We start from the raw sequence: 18,527 nt of genomic DNA, 5'->3' as shown, positions 1-18,527 counted from the left end.
AGACACCAGGGCGATCTTTTTCTCTCCCCTCTCCTGCCCTGTTCACAACAGAGAAAAGGCCGTGTGAAAGCTTAGTGAGAAAGTGACAGTCTGCTAGCCAGGAAGAGAAGCCTCATCAGAAATGGAATTTTCCAGCACCTTGACCTTGAACTTCTAGCTTCCAGAAAAATAAATTTCTGTTGTTTAAGCCACCCAGTGTGTGGTATTTTGTTATGGCAGCCCGAGCAGCCTAATACATCCCCCTTTATTTATTTATCTTCACAGGCTTATCACCATCTCACATACTGTATATTATACAAATTTATCATGTTTTATCGAGTGCTCAATACATATTTGTAGAATGAATGAATGAATCCATGTCTGTAGCTTCAACCTCTATCGGTATTGTTATTGATATTGTATGTTCAGGACCAGCTAAAGGATTTTCTGACTTCATGCAAAATAAAAATGTGGGGCCTCTTATTCAAAAATTTAAAGGTGCCAGGGTGCCTGGGTGGCTCAGTCAGTTGAGCATCTGACTTTAGCTCAGGTCATGATCTCGGGGTTCATGAGTTCAAGCCCTGCATCAGGCTCTGTGCTAACAGCTCAGAGCCTGGAGCCTTCTTCGGATTCTGTGTCTCCCTCTCTCTCTGCCCTTCCCCTGCTCATGCTGTCTGAAAAATTTTTCTCTCTAAGAAATTTTAAGGGATGCCTAGGTGGCTCAGTCGGTTGAACATCTGACTTCAGCTCAGGTCATGATCTCTCTGGTTGTGAGTTCCAGCCCCATGTTGGGCTCTGTGCTGACAGCTCAGAGCCTGGAGCCTGCTTTGGATTCTGTGTCTCCCTTTCTCTCTGCACCTCCCCTGCTCACACTCTGTCTCTCTCTCTCTCTCTCTCTCTCTCTCTCAAAAATATACAAACATTAAAAAAATTTTTTAAAAAAAAGAAAAAAATTTCAAGGTGGTGATAGCAGAGCATTAAAACAAGCGGGGGCTTCTTCTAAGTGTGGGATCCCATGTGATTGTATAGGTCACATGCCCAAGAAACCAGCCTTGTATGTGATCCTCAAAGAACTCTGCCTCAGGCTCTCCTTTGGACTTTAGTCTTGTCCACACAGCTGCTCTCTTGCTTGAATATCTCAGAGAGTCTCTAGCTCATGTTCAAAATGGAGTTCCTGCCCTGGGCTCTCACCTGGTGACTTGTCCCTTCCTCGGCGGCCACTCCCCAACCATTCACTGCCATCCAGAATCCTATATACCATTCTGTGACCTCACTGTTCCTCATCCACATGTTCAGTTTCTGTCAGTTTACTCCTAAACATCTCTTGAATATATATTATCTTTCTGATTTTACTGAAATAATCCAAGTCCAAGTTATTCAATCTCATCAGAACCACTCCTGAATTTCCCCCCAGATCTTTTGCATCCCCTCTCCCTTTATGTGATAGTCACAGCCAACTCTTTTTTTAAAATGTTTATTTATTTTTGAGAGAGAGAGAGAGAGAGAGGGAGGGAGTAGGAGTGGGGGAGGGCAGAGAGAGGGAGACAGAGGATCCAAAGTGGGCTCTGTACTGACAGCAGAGAGCCCGATGCGGGGCCCGAACTCATGAACCCGTGAGATCATGACCTGGGCTGAACTCAGACGCTTAACTGACTGTGCCACCCAGGTGCTCCAGCAAACTCTTTTACATGCATATATGGTCATCTCACCCTCCTGGTTAGAGTCCTACCAAGGCTTCCCACCAAGCTTACAAAAGATCAGGATTTGCATACGGCTTGCAAAACCCTGTCTGAATAGGTCCTGTCCTCTTTCCCAGCTTCATCCTTGTTACCCACTCACCACCCAACTGCGCTCCAGTTGCCCTGGTTTTCCAGTAGTTCCCTGCACAGCGCAGAATGATAGGGGATGTTCAATGACTGTATGAACAAGGGAACGAATGAGTGAATGAATGTTCTGGGTCAAGGACACTTGGGTGACTCAGGAGGGAAGCTGCATTGGAAGACATGGCCTTCCTGTCTGCCTGGCAGGGCTCTTTGGCAGTGGGGTCTCTGCGAGAGGAGGTGCTCTCCTGCTTTCAGGGTGAATGTTATGCCTCGATGGGGAAAATTACAGCAGAGAGGCTCCAGGGCCCCAACACATCTGTCACAGTTCATACGACACCACCAGAGCTATGAAAACTACCGGCCCAATGAACTGCCAATTTGTCTGTGTCCCCAGGAGTCAAGGACTAAGTTTGAATGTGGTAATTTCTGTTCCTCTTCTTTTTATAGGTCAGGGCCTGGGACAGATGAGTGGTGCGGAAGGTGGCCATGAGTCAGGGCTGGACGTGACAAGCTCTTGCTTCAATCCCAGGCCATTGGGAGGGGTTTGGGGGAGAGGTGAGGTCCCCCAGCTCCTAGCTCACCCTCCCTGGGGTGGGGTGGGGACGGGGGCAAAGGTGGTCTTCTCTGGGAGCCCATGCTTCTGTTGGTAGGAGATTTCAGGTCCATTCTGTGGGGCAGAAACAGACACTCTTTCCTATGTGGGGCTTCTGTGTGAATTTGAGGACAAGGCAGGACTGAGACATGTGAGCATCCAGAATAATTGTCTTTTCAAATTAGCATTCTTTTTTTTTAAAGTTTATTTATTTATTTTTGAAAAAGCATGCAAGTGGGGGAGGGGCAGAAAGAGAGAGAGAGAGAGAGGGAGAGAGAGAATCCCAAGCAGACTACCCACTGTCAGTGTGGAGCCTGATGCAGGCTTGACCTCACGAACCATGAGATCATGACTTGAGCCAACATCAAGAGTTGGATGCTTAGCTGACTGAGCCACCCAGGTGCCCCTCAAATGAACACTCTTTAATCATTTGTTTCATGTTTATGTAGAAGTGGGACTAAGTGTGTGGGCCCCTGTAGGGGGATTGTGGGTGTGCTGATGGCCATGCTTAACTTCTCTCTCCCTTGAGCAGTTCACCTCCAGCCCGAGACACCTCACTCAATGAAACTGAAGTCCACAGCTCCCTAGAAACCAGAAAGAAGCCCCCTCCCTAGAAATCATCACTCATGCCCTCGAAGCATGGCCTCCAGGGCTTATGTCTGAAGCCAGCAGGCCTCAACCACAAGTGTGATGTCCTTGGGGGGGGGGGGTTTGATAAATACAGCGTCTCAGCGAGGAGTCTTCACCCTATACATCTGAAAGAGTGCTATTCAGCAACTCTGAGGTGGTTGTTGAGTGCTGCTACGGTCTCTTTGGTCCTCATTCTATGTCCAGGGAAGGTGGGGGAATGGCCTGGAACCAGATTGTTCTTAGACTGCAGCTCTGGAGCCTAGTGGGCTGGCAGGCTGGTCCTCTTCACCTCTCTCCTCTAGAAGAGTCACCCATGGGGCCAGCCACAGTATGGCTGCCTTTTTTTCACTCCTGTGTTCTCTGTTCCTTGTTCTGTGGCTTCTTATCTGCCCCCTCCCCCACCCTGACTCCCACCTGCTCTCAGGTAGCCATCCTTTAACTCTTGATGCTCTAACTTTGCCCAGGGCATTTTTTATTTTTACTATTTTAAATATTTTTTGTTTGTTTGTTTATTTTTGAGATAAAGAGAGAGACAGAGAGACAGAGTATGAGTGGGGGAGAGGCAGAGAGAGAGAGAGAGAGAGAGAGAGAGAGAGAGAGAGAGAGAATCCAAAGCAGACTCCAGGCTCTGAGCTGTCAGCACAGAGCCCAACATGGGGCTTGAACTCATGAATCACAAGATCATGACCTGAGCCGAAGTCAGACACTTAACCAAGTGAGCCATCCAGGTGCCCTGCCTTGCATTGTTTAAAGGCAATAAGTTGCTTTAAGGAATCAGGTTAGTGACACATTAAGTCATAATACTGCTAGGAAGGTATCTGAGATTAAAGGATGATTGTCAGCATCCTTTATCTGTCACCAAATTAGCACCTTCCTGTAGTGACGACACCCATCTCAAAGCATTTTCTGCACATTCAAGTTTGCTTCTCACAGTAGTCTGTGAAGTAGGAAAGACAGTTATTCTTGTTCCCATTTTAAAGATAAGGACACTGAGCTACAGAGAGGCATGCAGGCTTCCCCTCAAGCACATTACCCGTAAATGGCAGAAATGGCCACATAAACCTTTGACCTAACTTCCAGCGTTCTCTCCTCTGTTCCTCAGAAAGTCTCGAAGTATGCTATTTTAGGGATCTATCCCAAATTTCAACATAATTAAAGCAGTTATTTGAGTCTCTTTCATAGACATAAGATAGGACTGGTTCAGTTCAGTTTCCATCAGTTCTACGTTGGGTCTATGGAAAGCACTGAGCTAACTATTGAGAATGGGCTGGAAAACCCAGTCTCTGCCCTCAAGTAGCTCACAGATGAGAGAAATACACCCCTCACTGGGGCTCTCACCATGCTTTCCCAATCCCCTCCTGCCCTCAGGAAAGAAAATAAGCTTTTTACTCTGTCCAACTGGAGGGCTTGGCTTCTCAAAGTGGCTTGGTCTTGGAAGAGAAATAAATGGTTCTGGAAATTTGATAACAGGTTTCATCCCCTAATAGAAGAGGCATTTTTTGATCTGCATCAGTGGCTCTTGATCTGGAACAAGAACCTGTAGTGAAAAAGATCATGAACCAGAGCAAGACATCTCTTTTGGCACCAAAATTTGAGCCCCCAATTTTATTTCCTTGCTGTGAGTTCTATGGCCCCACACACCCCTGCAGGAAGGGACTTCATCAGATTCTCAGGACTGAACCAGAGACCTCCCATCTGACCAGGAGAAGCAAATGTGAGGGTGACTGTGGCCAGTCACACTTGCACGTTGACTCTTTCCTGCTCCCAGATGACCTTCCTAGCTAATAGAACTTTATGCAGATATACTACGATGATGACATTTTCTGAGCACAAAGCTAGGCCAAGTGGTCCCACGGGCATGGCTGGGACAATAGGAAAGAAAAATCAAACTTGTGAGTCTTTTGAAAATGCTAGAAGTAAAAATGGCATCCCTCCTTGCATGCCCCTTCTTGGGTCCTGGAAGTGCTTGTTTGGGATGGTGAGCTGGGTAAAGCGGTTCAGTGGTGGGTGTCCTCTGCCCCATGCTGGCAAGGCAGTAGGTTTCTTTCATGGACAGCTATCTATTTTCTTCTTTTACCCCAAAGTTTTCTGGGTGGGTTATGTGTGTGTGTGTGTGTGTGTGTGTGTGTGTGTGTGTGTGTGTGTGAAGTTAACCCTTTGCTTCCCCTAACATCACGAAGCACTCTCTTAGGCATGTGACTTTGATATCTACTGTCTCCTGTGGACATGGGCAATGACACTGGCTTTCCTTGTTCAGTTGATCAGAATCTTGAACCTAGGCAGAATTTTGGGACATCTTCCTTTCCTCCTGTTGTTGGTGACTAACGTACCCTTGATCTCATTTTTTTTTTCCTAAAGAAATCTCAGGCCATATAAGACTGTGAGGTATTTAGAGATCTTAAACAATCAACACCATTTATTATTGTCCATCAGGTGAAGCAACAGAGCGAAAAGGTCTAATTTACAAGTGACCCTTGATTTGAAACGTAATTGATTCCTGGACAGCCATGACGAATTGAACCAGAGTCAACCTCTCATCTCCTGGAAGCACCGTCTTGTAAATTCTCCTCCCTACCTTGGAATCTAATTTCGTACCACCAAAATACCAAGAGTGATTCCGACAAAATAACTACAAATAAGACACAGACACATGCTTTCCAAACATTTAGAAACTCTTGTGAAAAGAAATTCAATAGAAAAGCTACAGCAGTGTTCCATTTGGGGGGCTCTTTTGTCTTTTGGATTGAAATGAGCTGGGTTCTTAAAATGTTGCTTCAATAATCTTTGGATTGAAGTCATCTCATTTTTGTGATAAATCTCCCTACTCACTGTCTTCTCAACTGAGGGAGATTTTGTCCCCCACCCCAGGACAAAACTGCATTCGGCAGTATCCAGAGATATTTTGGTTGTAGGACGGTGGTGGTCCTCTGGATTGTGGCGGGGAGGAGTCAGGGATGCTGCTAAGGACTCTGCAATGCACGGGACAGTTTCCCACAACAAGGAACCATCTGACCAAAATGCCAATAGCCCTGCTGTATTAAAACCCTGCCTTGTGGCAAGCATGGATGTTTCAAATGGAGTTAAAATTCAGGTCGTTTCTTTGGAAGAGAAATGTTGAAGACTAAATTTACACGAATACCTCTCAAGGTCTTTAAATGGCACAAGATGGGGGTTGGGGGGGTCGAAGAGGAGGACAGATGGTTCCACCTTGATTTCTTCAGTGATTCCTCACTCTCCGGTGTCAATAAGTCAGCCAAGTTGTCTTTCATAACAACCCAGGTTGTCATTGTTTCCGTGTAGCTTTGGTTGTAAATATAAGTTTTGGTTATTCCTCTGTGGGTTTTATTTATGGGAAAAAAAAGTCATAAAAAGTGAGTGTGGGTCACAAATCACGCCAGGTACTGCCTGTGCACAGACGTAATTTATACATTTCTTCATCGTTCTCACTGTTTTTCTTGGATCTTTAAATTTCCTGTACAGCTAGCATATCAAATTTTCATAATTGTTGCTGCATTTCTTGTTATTTACGCTTATTTCCCAGAAACCTCCAAAGGGCTTATTGTTTGTCATGAAGAGTAGACCCAAAGCTTTCACACAAGCTATGAATGAGTGTTTGGCCGTGATCTCTGATCATAGCATTTCTCATTTAAGGCATTAAAGGGCATCAACATCTTAAAATATCAGAACCTTTTGTAATGCCCTCCCTCCCCTCTGCTCTCCCAACCATGGAAGATTCTATAGTAATCAGTCCTTTGAGAATGTTCTGTGAGCTTTTTGGATTCAAAAAGCTTCTCTTTGAATCCAAAGCTCCTTAATTGCCACTTTTCTTAGTATTTGAAGTGTTTGAAATAGGCCTAGGTTTAAAAAAGAATATTGTCAATATTGAAATGACAACCCTCCTCCTAATTAACTGAATTCTTTTACTGTACATCTCGTCTCCGTTCCTCACGAACACGGAAACATAAATTTGGAAAATTTTCTCGAACCTATTTTAAAATGTTTGACGCAAAGGGCTTCATCCACATACGTGCGGACTATCTGGGCTGGGGAGTAGGGAGTGTGGGGCAAGTAGATGGAAACGGAATGAGGCAAAAAGAGACTCTGTCTCTTCAAGGAAGGGCCAGGCTTTCGTCCCTGTCCACCCAGAGCCAGTGCTGGGCCTGGTCCATGGTAGGTGTTCACTGAACTCACGTGGGGAGATGAGAGAAGAGGAACAAGAGACGTTGTTATGTGAGGATTTACGAGTCTAATGCATGTTCTTTTTATGATTCTTTGAAAGGCTGGGCAGTGAAGTGTAGTGTGCATATCACATGAGAGGAGAGATACAGGCCCCAGGAGCCCTTATTCCTTAATGATGTCTTACTGCTGACAGGCAAAGAGGTGGCTGCTGAGGCACATGTCCCCAGGGCCACTCGGGTCATCACGGGAGAGAAGACGCTACTGTGTTTACGTTGGGTTCTTGGTAATTGCACTGATTACTAATGCTGCTAACATTTCTCTTGCTTAATAATCCACTTTTAATTTTCCCTGTGGCAGTCCTTAGTTCCCACAACACAGCAATAATTAAATCTGTGTTCAGATCATTGTAAATGCACCCAGAGGTCTTAAGCAATGGGTGAATCATACTCATTTAAGTGAAAACATAATGTTAGCATTCAGCTGCCTCAGGAATAAATACTAATGACTGAAATTCCTTTATGTTCCACTGTACATGTCTAGTTCCCGTTGCCCATTTAACATGCAGGAACGAGATTCAGGTGATGGGTTTTATCTGCACATTACAACGGTCACTCCTCAGGTATGGGTTTCCGGGGCGGCTTGTTTAAAACGGGACCAGGAAATGTGACTGTTTTTAAATGGCCTCTCTTGCTGCTATCACAGAAATCTGTATTTTAGGAAATGATGGAGGAAGAGGAAATGAGCCACAGGGAATGGGCTGCAAAAGTGTCCGTCCCGCTGCTGGGGTAGGGCAGGAGCTTCAGTGGGAGACCGCCATGTGGCTGGAGGCTGGGATTTTGTCCCTGTCTCTTACATGGCCCAGAGTTGGGAAGAGGCTTGCTGGAGCCTAGAAAATACCAGAAGAAATGCCCTCTGACTCTTATTCGTGCTGTTGTTCCCTCCTCACCTTTCCCCCCTGGGTAATTCCTCTTGTCATAAGGCACAGCCAGGTGGACTGTCCCCCGGGTAGTCTCCTGGAATGCCCCTCCACCTCGAGTGGGGGAGAGGGCTCGTCTGGGTTCAGGGCCCCAACTACGCTCTGTTATTGTCTCTACACTTCTGCTTTGTGTTCTTGTGGAACTGAGCCCGATGGAAGTTTCCCTCATACCCCTGCTCTTCCAGGCTATCACCTGGCTGGGTGTTACCTACATGACCTGGAGGTGAGAGTTGATCTCACAATGTGCACCGCGCTCATTTTCAAGGGAGGGAAAGGGAGAATGTTTTTCAGGTGACCAAGCCTGAGAGGCAGGTGGTCACAGGAGCTGGAGACTCAGCTACTGAGGGCAGACAGGCTGGGCAAGTTAAGACGATTAAATATTCTCCGCCAGTGCCCATAGATGGCACTAGAGCTTTGGAGATGTGGCTACTACCACTGGGCGCTCCAGGGTTGAGGGAACCGGACAGCAAGTCAGTCTTTGTGGCTGATCGAGGGCTCCAAACCATAGCCTGGACCAGTCTGGGTGACGCTGGGGCATCCGGCAAAAGTGACCACTCGTCAGGGACCTTTTCTGAGAGTGAAAGCAACCGGGGAGAGGGAGAATTCAGACTGGGTGGAGGCAGAGGAGAAAGAGAGAGAGACAGTGGCAGAGGGAGGAAGGGTAGGTGGTGGGAAGAGGAGGGTAGAGAAGGCGAGGCTACAGTGAGACAACAGGATCAAGGAAGGCAAGGGACACAGGTGGAGTAGCAGGACCTTCAGTGATGACAGCCGCCAACACAACAGGGTGATGCAGAGAAGACATTTTGGTAGCAGTGGTGGGTAAGCACTGAGGGGAGGAGGCCCAGAGCCAAGAAGGCAGGCCGGTCATTAAGAAAGGCATGCCTCCATAATTCCCCACAGGACTTGGAAGATGCACACCACTCCTTCAGGATCTTTTATTGACGTATAGAAAATGTGTTTAAAAAAGGAACTATACAGAGGCTAAAAGCAATCAGGACTAAAAATACTAGTTAACAATGGTTAACAAGTGGAGATTCCAGTCTTTGAGCCACAGTGCCAGGAAAGGATGGGGCAAGTTGGTATCTCCTCTCCCTTCCTCTGTTTTTATTTCGGTTCATTAAAGTGTACATCGCCAGAGGAGTAGGTACTCCCTTTTGCTTCTTGGGTTTTTTTTTCCTTTCTTTCTTCCCGTCTTTCTTTGAAGCAAATGCTTTTCCCGAGCACAGCGTAGCTACAAAGTCGGTAAATTGGTCGTTGTTATTTTTACCTGAAAAGGCTGTTAAAGGTTAAAACGACAAACTCAAATTCGAGGGCATCGGAGGACTTGGTGTTATGGTTTCTCAGGACAACGATCTAGAGACCACCAGGGTGGGTTTCAGGTTCCCCGGGCCCAAGATAACAGCTCCCTCAACGTCACAGTGACTCGCTCAGGGTACCCAGGGGTTCCTATGGGCCTGGGGCGTAACCAAGGGCAGAATGACCGGATGGCTGTGTCTGTGTGAAGGATAGGAAGGAGGGGTCAGTGGTATTAATAGTAACTCATCCAGATTCTGAGCCTTGAGTCTGTGGGACCAGGGTGTGAGTCTAGAGGGCATGGGCAGGGAAAGGGGGTAGGTAGGTGGGCACTTACATGGCTGCCATTTTTGTAGAAACCATGGCGTCTGCTGCATCTAACACGTAGATATCTCTGCTGCCCCTGCAGCCTCCATGTGGAAGAGGACCATAAAATTCAGAGTTCTGTCTTGGGGAAATCTATTCCTTTATACATAAGTGGCGTTCAGTTACGAGGAAGGCATTCATTTCTGGAGTTTGGGCCTGGCAGCCAAAAATACTATTTACCAAGTACTAATTTCCTTCTAAATTCCCTAATGTGGCAAAGAGAGCTGAGTTTGTACCTAACTGTCCTCTGAGACCACCCCGCACACTAGAGAGATGAGGGAAGAGGGGAATAAGTAACATTAGTCTCCTGCCTTCTTTGAGCCTCATTCCCCAAAGCTTTCACTGACCCTCACCACAACCCTGGGACACTTTGATCGTACCCATGAAAGTCTGGGAGGAAAGAGCCCAAATCAGTCTGCAGCCTGCTGATTTGAACCTAAAGATTCATGGGATTTCTGCATTTGATACTGTCTGTATTGGTTTCAATATATGAATCATGTAACTCCTTTCCTCTAAAAGTCTGGAGTAAAACTGGTGCCCGAGGGAACATATTTATTCTCCCCAGTCTTGCCAATCTGGTCCTCCCAGTTTGAGGAGAATGACTCTGGAATTTCCTACTCTTCTAATGTTGGGTGGGCAAGAGGCCACTATATTCCCAAAGGAGTGGTGTTGGGGGAAATAGTGCTTGTGTCCTGGTCTTTTCTGTCTGCTACTGACTTGCTGTAAATCTTTTTCTTACTTCCCAATTAAGAAAAAAAAAAAAAAAGAGGAAAAAAAAAGAAAAGGAAAAAGCTGTTAGGATGCTTCTTACTTCTGACGGTTAAAGGTCCCCTGGAGGATGTGGCAAAAACAACTCAAGAATTCCCTTTTCTTAAAAGACAGAGGGAAGTGACATCATAAGCCCCTTTGTACAAACATTAACAAATCCAAGATGGCGGCCGTGTGGCTAAACAAGTAGGAGGGGTGGCAGCCTTCTGAAGTAGCAAAAACAAGGGCTTTGGAATTAGGGAGATTGATTATAGCTCTCTTTAGTGACTCTGTGACTTTGGGCATGGTACCAAACCTTTCTGTGCCTCCATTCCCTCATCTGTAGAATGGTTAAACTTGAGTCAGGGTTGTGGTGAGGGTTTCATGAAGTGATATATGTAAAGTTCCTAGCGCAGTATCTGGAAAGTAGTAGGAGTGCAGTAATGGCATGTCTCTTGGTCTTCACTTGGGGAGAGAAATATTAAAAGGCCTATGCCGGATAGGATCTCAGCTCTGTTACTGATTAGCTGTATGACCTTAGCTGTATGACCTGCCCAAGGTTGCCTAACCTTTCTGGGCCTCTGTTTCCGGAAGTATGAAATGAGACGGCCAGGGTAGGTGGCCTCCAGTCCTCTCTAGCTCTGAAGGTATGTTCCCAACGTTTGCCTTTTAAAGGCGGTGTTGAGCACATTAGCCTCCAGTGGCAGGATGTTACAGAGCAACACAGGGTGTCCCTGAGGGTGCTAAACCAGGAATAGGAAGAAAACAATAGTTCCCATCTGTGCTTTGCCTCCTGGCCATACATCCGGACCCAAATCCTCTCTGTGGCTTAGGTGTTCCCAGCCTCTGGAATGCTTCCTCTACCTCCCATGAGCCCCCCCATGCCAATGAGCCAATGGCAGTACCTGTAAGAACCGATCGGTGAGACTGAAAAGGGTTACATGTTTCTGAACTGGAAATTTAGCCTCAGCCCAGCCTCACAGTCGAAAATGAGGAGCTGTTTTGTCAAGTCTACAGAGGGGGCAGGCAGAGCTTGTCTGAGGAACAAGAGCTGTGTTATTTGGATACTCGGCAACAGCCTTATTAAGCTTGGGAGGGAGGGAGGGAGGATTTCCGGTTTGGAGAAAAGGCAACGCTGTCCAAAGACTGTGAGGTTTGCCAAGGACATTTGGACAATGAAATACTGCAGGTGCAATGAAGTCATGCTTCAGGCAAGGGGTGACCTTGAAACGTGAATCAGAAATGCTAGAGATGACAATTCAGGCTGGTGGGTGCCATGAAGGAGGTCCAGGCAGGACTGGTTGAGCAAGCAAAGGGAGCCCTTCTCTTCTCATTTTCTGCGGCAGTATGCCTCTGGTGCCTTAGTTTCTCCTCAGGTGAAAGGGGTGAACTGACAGGCGCTCTGGTGGGAGGTGAGATCAGAAGTCAAGGATGCGGGTCCCTGTAGCAGGGTCCCTCACACTTGCTCTCTTTCCTTCGACTGTGGGCCATCCCTAGAGGCTTGCTTTTAGTTTCCAATCATCCATATGCTTGTATTGTATTGTATTGTATTGTATTGTATTGTATTGTATTGTATTGCATTGTATTATGTTCTATATGTTTTCTTCTTCCCAGCCATTTCTCAAGGCTTGAGGAACACAGAATGGACACAAGCAAATCTAATGTGGCTACAATTAGGGTGAACCAGAGCCCTTCTTTCAAACCGGACCTGAATGTACATAACACACCCACTTCCAGCACACTAGAGCTTTTTCCCTACTTGCTTTTGGAAGTTTCATCCGGTCTGTGAATTCTCATTTGGCCTGGTGGCACCTAAATGCTGGACTACAGTTGAGGGAGACTCGGTCACATTTGTGTTGGGGTGGGGTTATGGGAGAGACAAAGGTCTAGGGCAACATTTAGTCAAAGATGTTCAGGAATGTGGCCAAAGGACCCAGAGGTATAGCCAGACAGAAGCTACAGGCAGAACCCGGAAGCCAGCCCTGTGTGTCACCTTCCCTGAGTGTAGAACCTCTCTGTCATTGTCACCTGGAGAAAGACGGGCCACCCAGGGAGGTTTGGGTGGAGCTGAGTTGGCCACTTCCTGGCATCTGGGGCTTTGTGGAAGAGGCAGACTCCCAAACTTCACCACTCCCGCCCCAGGCCTCTGAGGTCCCACGGCCTTGGCCGGTTTGAAGCAAATGAACAAATTATTCCATCTTCTGTGGGATTATTGAAACTAAACTGAGGTTTGAATCTTTCCTTTTCAAAGTTTTAGGACCAGTGAGATGCAAATAGAGTGCCCCCTTTGGAGGGAAAGAAATGGAAGTGAGGAATTAGACTGACTAGGAGTCTGATGATAGAAAGCAAGCATGTACCCCGACTAAGTGGTTCTTCTTGAGCCGAAATTTCGGGGGAGGTTAAAAAAAAAAAAAAAAGAAGAAGAAGAAAATTGTTTTCATGGCCCAGGAATACGTGCAAGTCTGGGTCACGGGCTAGTCTACTTCAGCCTCCTCAGCTTGGCGCATCTGCGGCTGCCAGGTTCCACTTTTTCTCCAGAGGAAAAGACAAAGAGGAACTCATAAAACCTTTCTCAACTGATGCTTTTAAATGAGCTCTTTGAAAAAGATTCCATAATGACCTAGTGTCCCATAATCTACAGCTCTGTTCGGAGATGGGATTTTCAAAGTCCAAACGGGATGAGGGTTGTTTGGTTTGGCACGGAGCTCACTGGCAACCTTGGGTTTTTAGGTTTGTCTGTGAAATAACAGTTTTCAGTGTGCAGAGAGCTGGTTGGTTTCCAGGGAAGAGGGTGGGAGGTGTCTTACCAGTTCACAAGCAGCTGAGTGGGGGCGCGTTGGGTTTAACTATTTGTGGAAGTTTGCTCTGCACTTCCTTGCTGCCATTTTTGTTCTTCTTTTACAATTCAACCTCCTGTGCAAATCAGTTTTCAGGTTTTCCTGAATCTTGGTTTGGTGTGAGTTCTTCTGGAAACCCCAAAGAGCTTGCTGTCCTCAACTCCCACCATGTTTCATAGTTATAGATGGTGGCTGGGGTGGTGATCGCCACCTCGTGGCCACACCTAGCAAGTCGCCCTCCTCCACTTAAATCCAGTCTAAAGGCAGGAGTTTTCCACAGGTTTGTTCCCCCACCTTCGCCCTCCCCCCACTCTTATACCCACCTCCTTTACTCTCCGAAGAACTCTGGAGAATGTGAGTTACTCTGTAGGGAACTGTCTTTATCTGATGGGGAAATGCAAAAAGGAAAATCTGTCTGGATCTTGGATCTAGTCATTGGTAGGTTTTATCTGTTTGTAAGTGCTTGTAATTAGGATTGGGATTAAATCCTTATCCTGCAGTTAAATAGCCTCTGGGCAGGGTCCAATTCTATTCCTTGAGGGTCCTTTGAGGGAAACTGGTATGCTTAGGTCAGTGCCTTGTGAGTATTGCTTACTGGACCCACCTTTGGGAAGAACACAAATGTGGAGGAACGAGATAAGCAGGAATCAGTGAGTGAAGTTAAGAAGCTTTCAGTTTAGTTGATCATGGGTCTTAGGGAGAGAACAGGGCACAGTGTCTCTTGAAAATGGTGAAAGCTCGTGAGAAAATCACTCAATTTAATAAAAGGAATCTATACATCCTTTTATAGGAGGTTGGGCGAGTTAATCTTTGAAGTCCCTTTCTTGCTTTAAAAGTTTTTGAAAAGAATTCAGGCAATGCTGCTGATACTATTTATAAAAATGTTCCATAGGGTAAAATGGTTATAATGAAAGGCAGCTTTTGGTTTCCACTGATACTTCTTGGCTTTCACCTGAATTGACCACACAAGGACTCATAAGCTCTTTGTTTCAGTTTCCTGGATGAGGTAGGCTGTACGGGCACCACCCAGGCCCCTGGGCTCCGCTTTTATGGACAAAATGAGTTCAGCCTCTTACTTGGCATTACCTCTTCTGAAAATTTTTTTCTTGTGTGTGTGTTTTATTTATGACTTCTAAACCAACCTTCCTTCCTTCCTTCCTTCCTTCCTTCCTTCCTTCCTTCCTTCCTTCCTCCCTCCCTCCCTCCCTCCCTTCCTCCCTCTTTCTCCCTTTCCTTCCTCCCTCTTTCCCTTCCTTCCTTCCTTCCTTCCTTCCTTCCTTCCTTCCTTCTCCCTCCCTCCTTATTTCCTTCCTTCCTTCCTTCCATTCAATAAAGCAGGGCTTCTGGTGAATTTTAATTACTTAATTGTGCTGTCTCATCAATGCCCAATTATACTTAGATTTTCAGATCAGAAACTAGCATTACTGACTATCAAAACTGAAAAGGAAGTTAGTAGCCATTCTAGTCTAAGCTTTGATTCAACAGGAGAGGAAACAGAGGCCCAGAGAGAGAAAAGAGCCTCCCTGATGTCACAGGGCCAACAAGATGGCCGGGGTGGACCTCTGCCTCAGCTCCCAGCTTCCTTTTGGCATGCTCCATACTATGGCCAGGTGTCCCACTCTCTAGCTGGATCTCCTTTAACTTATGGGTTTCTTGAAAGGATTGTTTCTCCTTCCTCCTCCTCCTCCTCCTAGTTCTTTTTGAAGCCCCCGCTGAACTGAGAAATGGCGTCGTGACTTCCATTTCTCAGCACCGGGTTTGTCAGTCGGGTCTGTCAGTCATGTCCGCACAGAGCGGCGCATGAGGCCTCGGAGGGCTGCTAAAGGAGAGCCTGACGCTGGTGGCAGCTGACTTCATCCTTAAGACACCAGGAGTGTGATCAGCAGCCCGAGGGGGCTGTCCTTCCCTGGTGATCAGGGCTTGGTTACAGTGTAGTTGTTTCCATTAGCAAGGTGCTAACTTTCAGGCTCTTCCAGCCACGGGCTGGGAAAGGAACAAGATGCCCTAGTTTGGCTGAACGCAGGCACTACAGGAAACAGAGCTGGGGCCTTGAGGAAAAGGAGAGGAAAGGGGGAAGGCAGCGAGGGCGCTGGGTGTGGATTTTGGCGGATGCTACAGGGATGGCTGCAGCTGACATTTGATGTGGAGAAGTCGAGGGGTCATGGTTTGTAGAGCCTCCAGCTCTCTTGGGCTTAAAAATCAAATCATGGTAGTGAAGAGAAGCACATCTCATAACGTGGGAGGTGGGCCCACAGTCCTCCCCTTTTCACCTTTGGATTTCCAGATGTAATTTCCTCTGGCACTTTTCATTTTTCCTTTCAAAGGCAGAATAATAAAAGAAGATGGAGAGAGGCTTCTCATGATGTCAACTCATTAAAGGGGTCATTCCTATTTCCCGCGGGACCAAAATAGAGAACCCCCACCCCCACCCCCACGCCGAATTTCACCTTTTTCCAGGAATTATCAGTCAGGGGAATGGCTGGCTGGTCCTATAACTTCTCCTTCTGACTCTTATTAAGCCACCCACATTAAGGTTGAGCTTGGCTGAAGATGGAAACGAGGTCTTCTGTTTGCAATTCAGAAAAAAAAAAAAAAAAAAAAAAAAAAAAAAGGTCCATGGCACATAGGACCAGAAATAAGAAAACAGAGCCAGGTAGGATCTGTGTTTCCCATGGGACCTGTAATCTCAAATGGCAGATGCCTTGATTTCTACTTCTTTTGTCCTTTCCTCACTGTGTGACTCCAAAGCACTAAATCTACAACCATCTCCCCCTTTCACCCACAAAGGAAGTTGCTGTCTGTCTGACCCGAGAGAGGGGGCAGTGACTTAAGACCCTCAGGGACACAGCCACTGTATAGCCCAGGGCCAGGTGTGGGCAACGCCTTGGGAACCAGAGTCCAGAGCAAACAGTGACTGGGCTCGTGGGGCCGTGGGCGTCTAAGGGTCGGAGGGCGGTAGGCACACGATTGATTGGGGCTGGAAAAGAGGCCACTGATCTCAGAAGGTAATAGGACACTGGGCTGGTAAGAGTGTCAGAAAATGAGAATCTTTGGCCCATTAAAAAGAACTTGGGCTGTCGGGATGCAGTGAGACTCATCTGTTTCCTCTTACGGGGAGCTGTTGGCGGAGCTCTCGTGCCGAGGCTTCTGCCGTGGGCTGGTGAGAGAACCTGGCCATCCAAGGCAGTGACCAGAGCACAAATACCTGGAAGGGAAGGGCAACTCATAGGAGGGCAGGAAAAGAAGGCCCGTTGCCATAGCAATCTGACTCCAGGACTTGCCTTTAAATTGGTCTTTTAAAAAAATATTTCACACTTTCCCTCCTTGGTGGGAAAAGAGGGGAAGGTTCCGGATGACTGGCTGGGAGGGAGAATGGAGGCCGAGGGCCAGGCCCGGGACAGCAGAAACCACGAGCAGCTGTGGCCTGCTTCCTCAAACACCCTTAACATGTTGCAAAGCACATTACTCTTACCCCCCACCCCTTGTTTCATATTATAAGATACAAACAGATGACAGAGAAGGTCAGCTGGCCCGCGGCCGCCCACTGCTCAGAACTGCAAGGACCGCCGTTTCCTCCCCGCCGTGAGACGGTGGCTGTAAGGGCGCATCTTCATTTCCACAAAAGGGATAGAGAGCTCGTGGCCTTTCCAATGGTACCAGTTGATCCCCTGGGAAGGAGACAGATGAGCACGTCAGTCACCGCCTCCCTCCAGAGGGAGCACCCAGCTTGAAAAGGAGGAGAACAGCAGGAGCGGGGAATCCAAGATGTGGATTTAGCCATTTTTCATTAATGTGAAGCTTTGCGGTCCGGCTCCCTCATAAGGTCAAAGGAGTGGGGTCTCTTTCCAGCTTTTCTTTCTCAACATGCCTGTGGCCTGGGTGTTCATTAGGGCTGCACTTCAGGTCATTTCTTACTGCCAGCTCTAATGTTTTGGCTTTCAGGATTTACATGCACCAGTTATCAGTGTTGAATTTCAAAATCCCAATAGCATACAAACGTTTTGAAGAGAATAATTGCGTCTGACTGCTCACTCCTGATGGGACAGTCAGGCGGTTTCCACCTATGGTGACCCAGCATCTTGGTTTGCGAGGGGCTAAGGGGTTTCCCTCACGGCTGGCCTTTCGTTGCTAAAACTGGGAAAGTCCCAGTTGGTCCTGTTGGTCAACCCATCACTCTTCCCAGTCTGTGGACTTGTAGTCTCTAATGGGGAGGGATAGTCCAGTTTACCCTGGTGTTCTGATCTCTCCTTTCCTGGGACCCTTCTTAAGATGACGTTGAGCCTGTAAGCCGTCCCTAAAATTGACAATCTCTCCATGGGATTGTTGGGATCATCTAGATGAGGAAACGAAATGGAATGTGACTGGTTGTCCAGGGCTTCTCTGGGTGAGTTCTAGCTCCTGAATCCAGATGCTTTTCTTTCCCTCCACTGGAGTCTACTTTGTCCTGCCCTTATTCCAGGGCCTACGTTATCTCCCTCTTCATGATAGTCCTTTCTCAAGACTATTTTTTTTTGTTATAAAGGGAAATGTAAGACCCAGTTGTGCATTTAGAACATAAAGCTTAGGGACAGTGAGTTCCACAGCTCTGGGGCAGAGCCTCACCTACCTGACTGTGCCTGGACTCTCCATATTTCCCATTGAGGTTGGTCCGGTGGCAGTTCTTGTACCACCAGGCCCCCTTGTATGACATGGCGCAGTTGGTAACTGCAACATCATTGTCTCTGTCCTCTGTGGAGAAAGGGCGTCCCTGATGATAGCTGAGGGAGTCCCCTGTAAAAAAGATGTTTTTGTAAGGCTGTCTGATTTGTCACTCTTTTGTCAGCATTTTCTGGACGTTTGACCCACTCCCAACAAACCTAGCTTCCACTTAAGGGACTCTCCGTTCACTTCCTCCCCCATTTCTACCCATTTCCTCAGCCTGGCTGTACTGAACTCATACTCCCCCTTACCCCCTGGGTCAGCAACTCTCCATGCTGCTCTCTGCTACTCATTTCCTCATCCCTCTGACCTTCTGCTAAGAGCTGTGTCCTCTCAGTTCACCTCACCACCCCTGTCTGTTTCCTCCAGGCCTTCACTGTATTCCTGTATCTTCACAGGAGATAGGC

At 47.1% G+C, this 18,527-nt stretch overlaps 1 protein-coding gene across 3 annotated transcripts in view; it reads right to left on the bottom strand.

Annotated features, from left to right (window-relative positions):
* Positions 1-16,081: 16,081 nt before the first annotated feature.
* The window catches only part of TNR (tenascin R), a 410,417-nt gene continuing 407,971 nt past the window's right edge, over positions 16,082-18,527 (bottom strand). For all 3 annotated transcript variants that reach the window (XM_040446717.1, XM_040446716.1, XM_040446718.1), the window contains 2 exons: positions 18,029-18,192; positions 16,082-17,090 (listed from right to left, as the gene is read on the bottom strand). In XM_040446717.1, coding sequence (XP_040302651.1) covers positions 16,971-17,090; positions 18,029-18,192 — 284 coding nt within the window. In that variant the 3' untranslated portion in view covers positions 16,082-16,970. The remainder of the gene's footprint in view (positions 17,091-18,028; positions 18,193-18,527) is intronic.

This window comes from Herpailurus yagouaroundi, unplaced genomic scaffold (assembly GCF_014898765.1).
Source record: "Herpailurus yagouaroundi ecotype Mexico unplaced genomic scaffold, PumYag 195, whole genome shotgun sequence".
Taxonomy (NCBI): domain Eukaryota; kingdom Metazoa; phylum Chordata; class Mammalia; order Carnivora; family Felidae; genus Herpailurus; species Herpailurus yagouaroundi.
The sequence above is the reverse complement of the archived record's forward strand: the minus strand, read 5'-3'. Positions and strand labels throughout refer to the sequence as shown.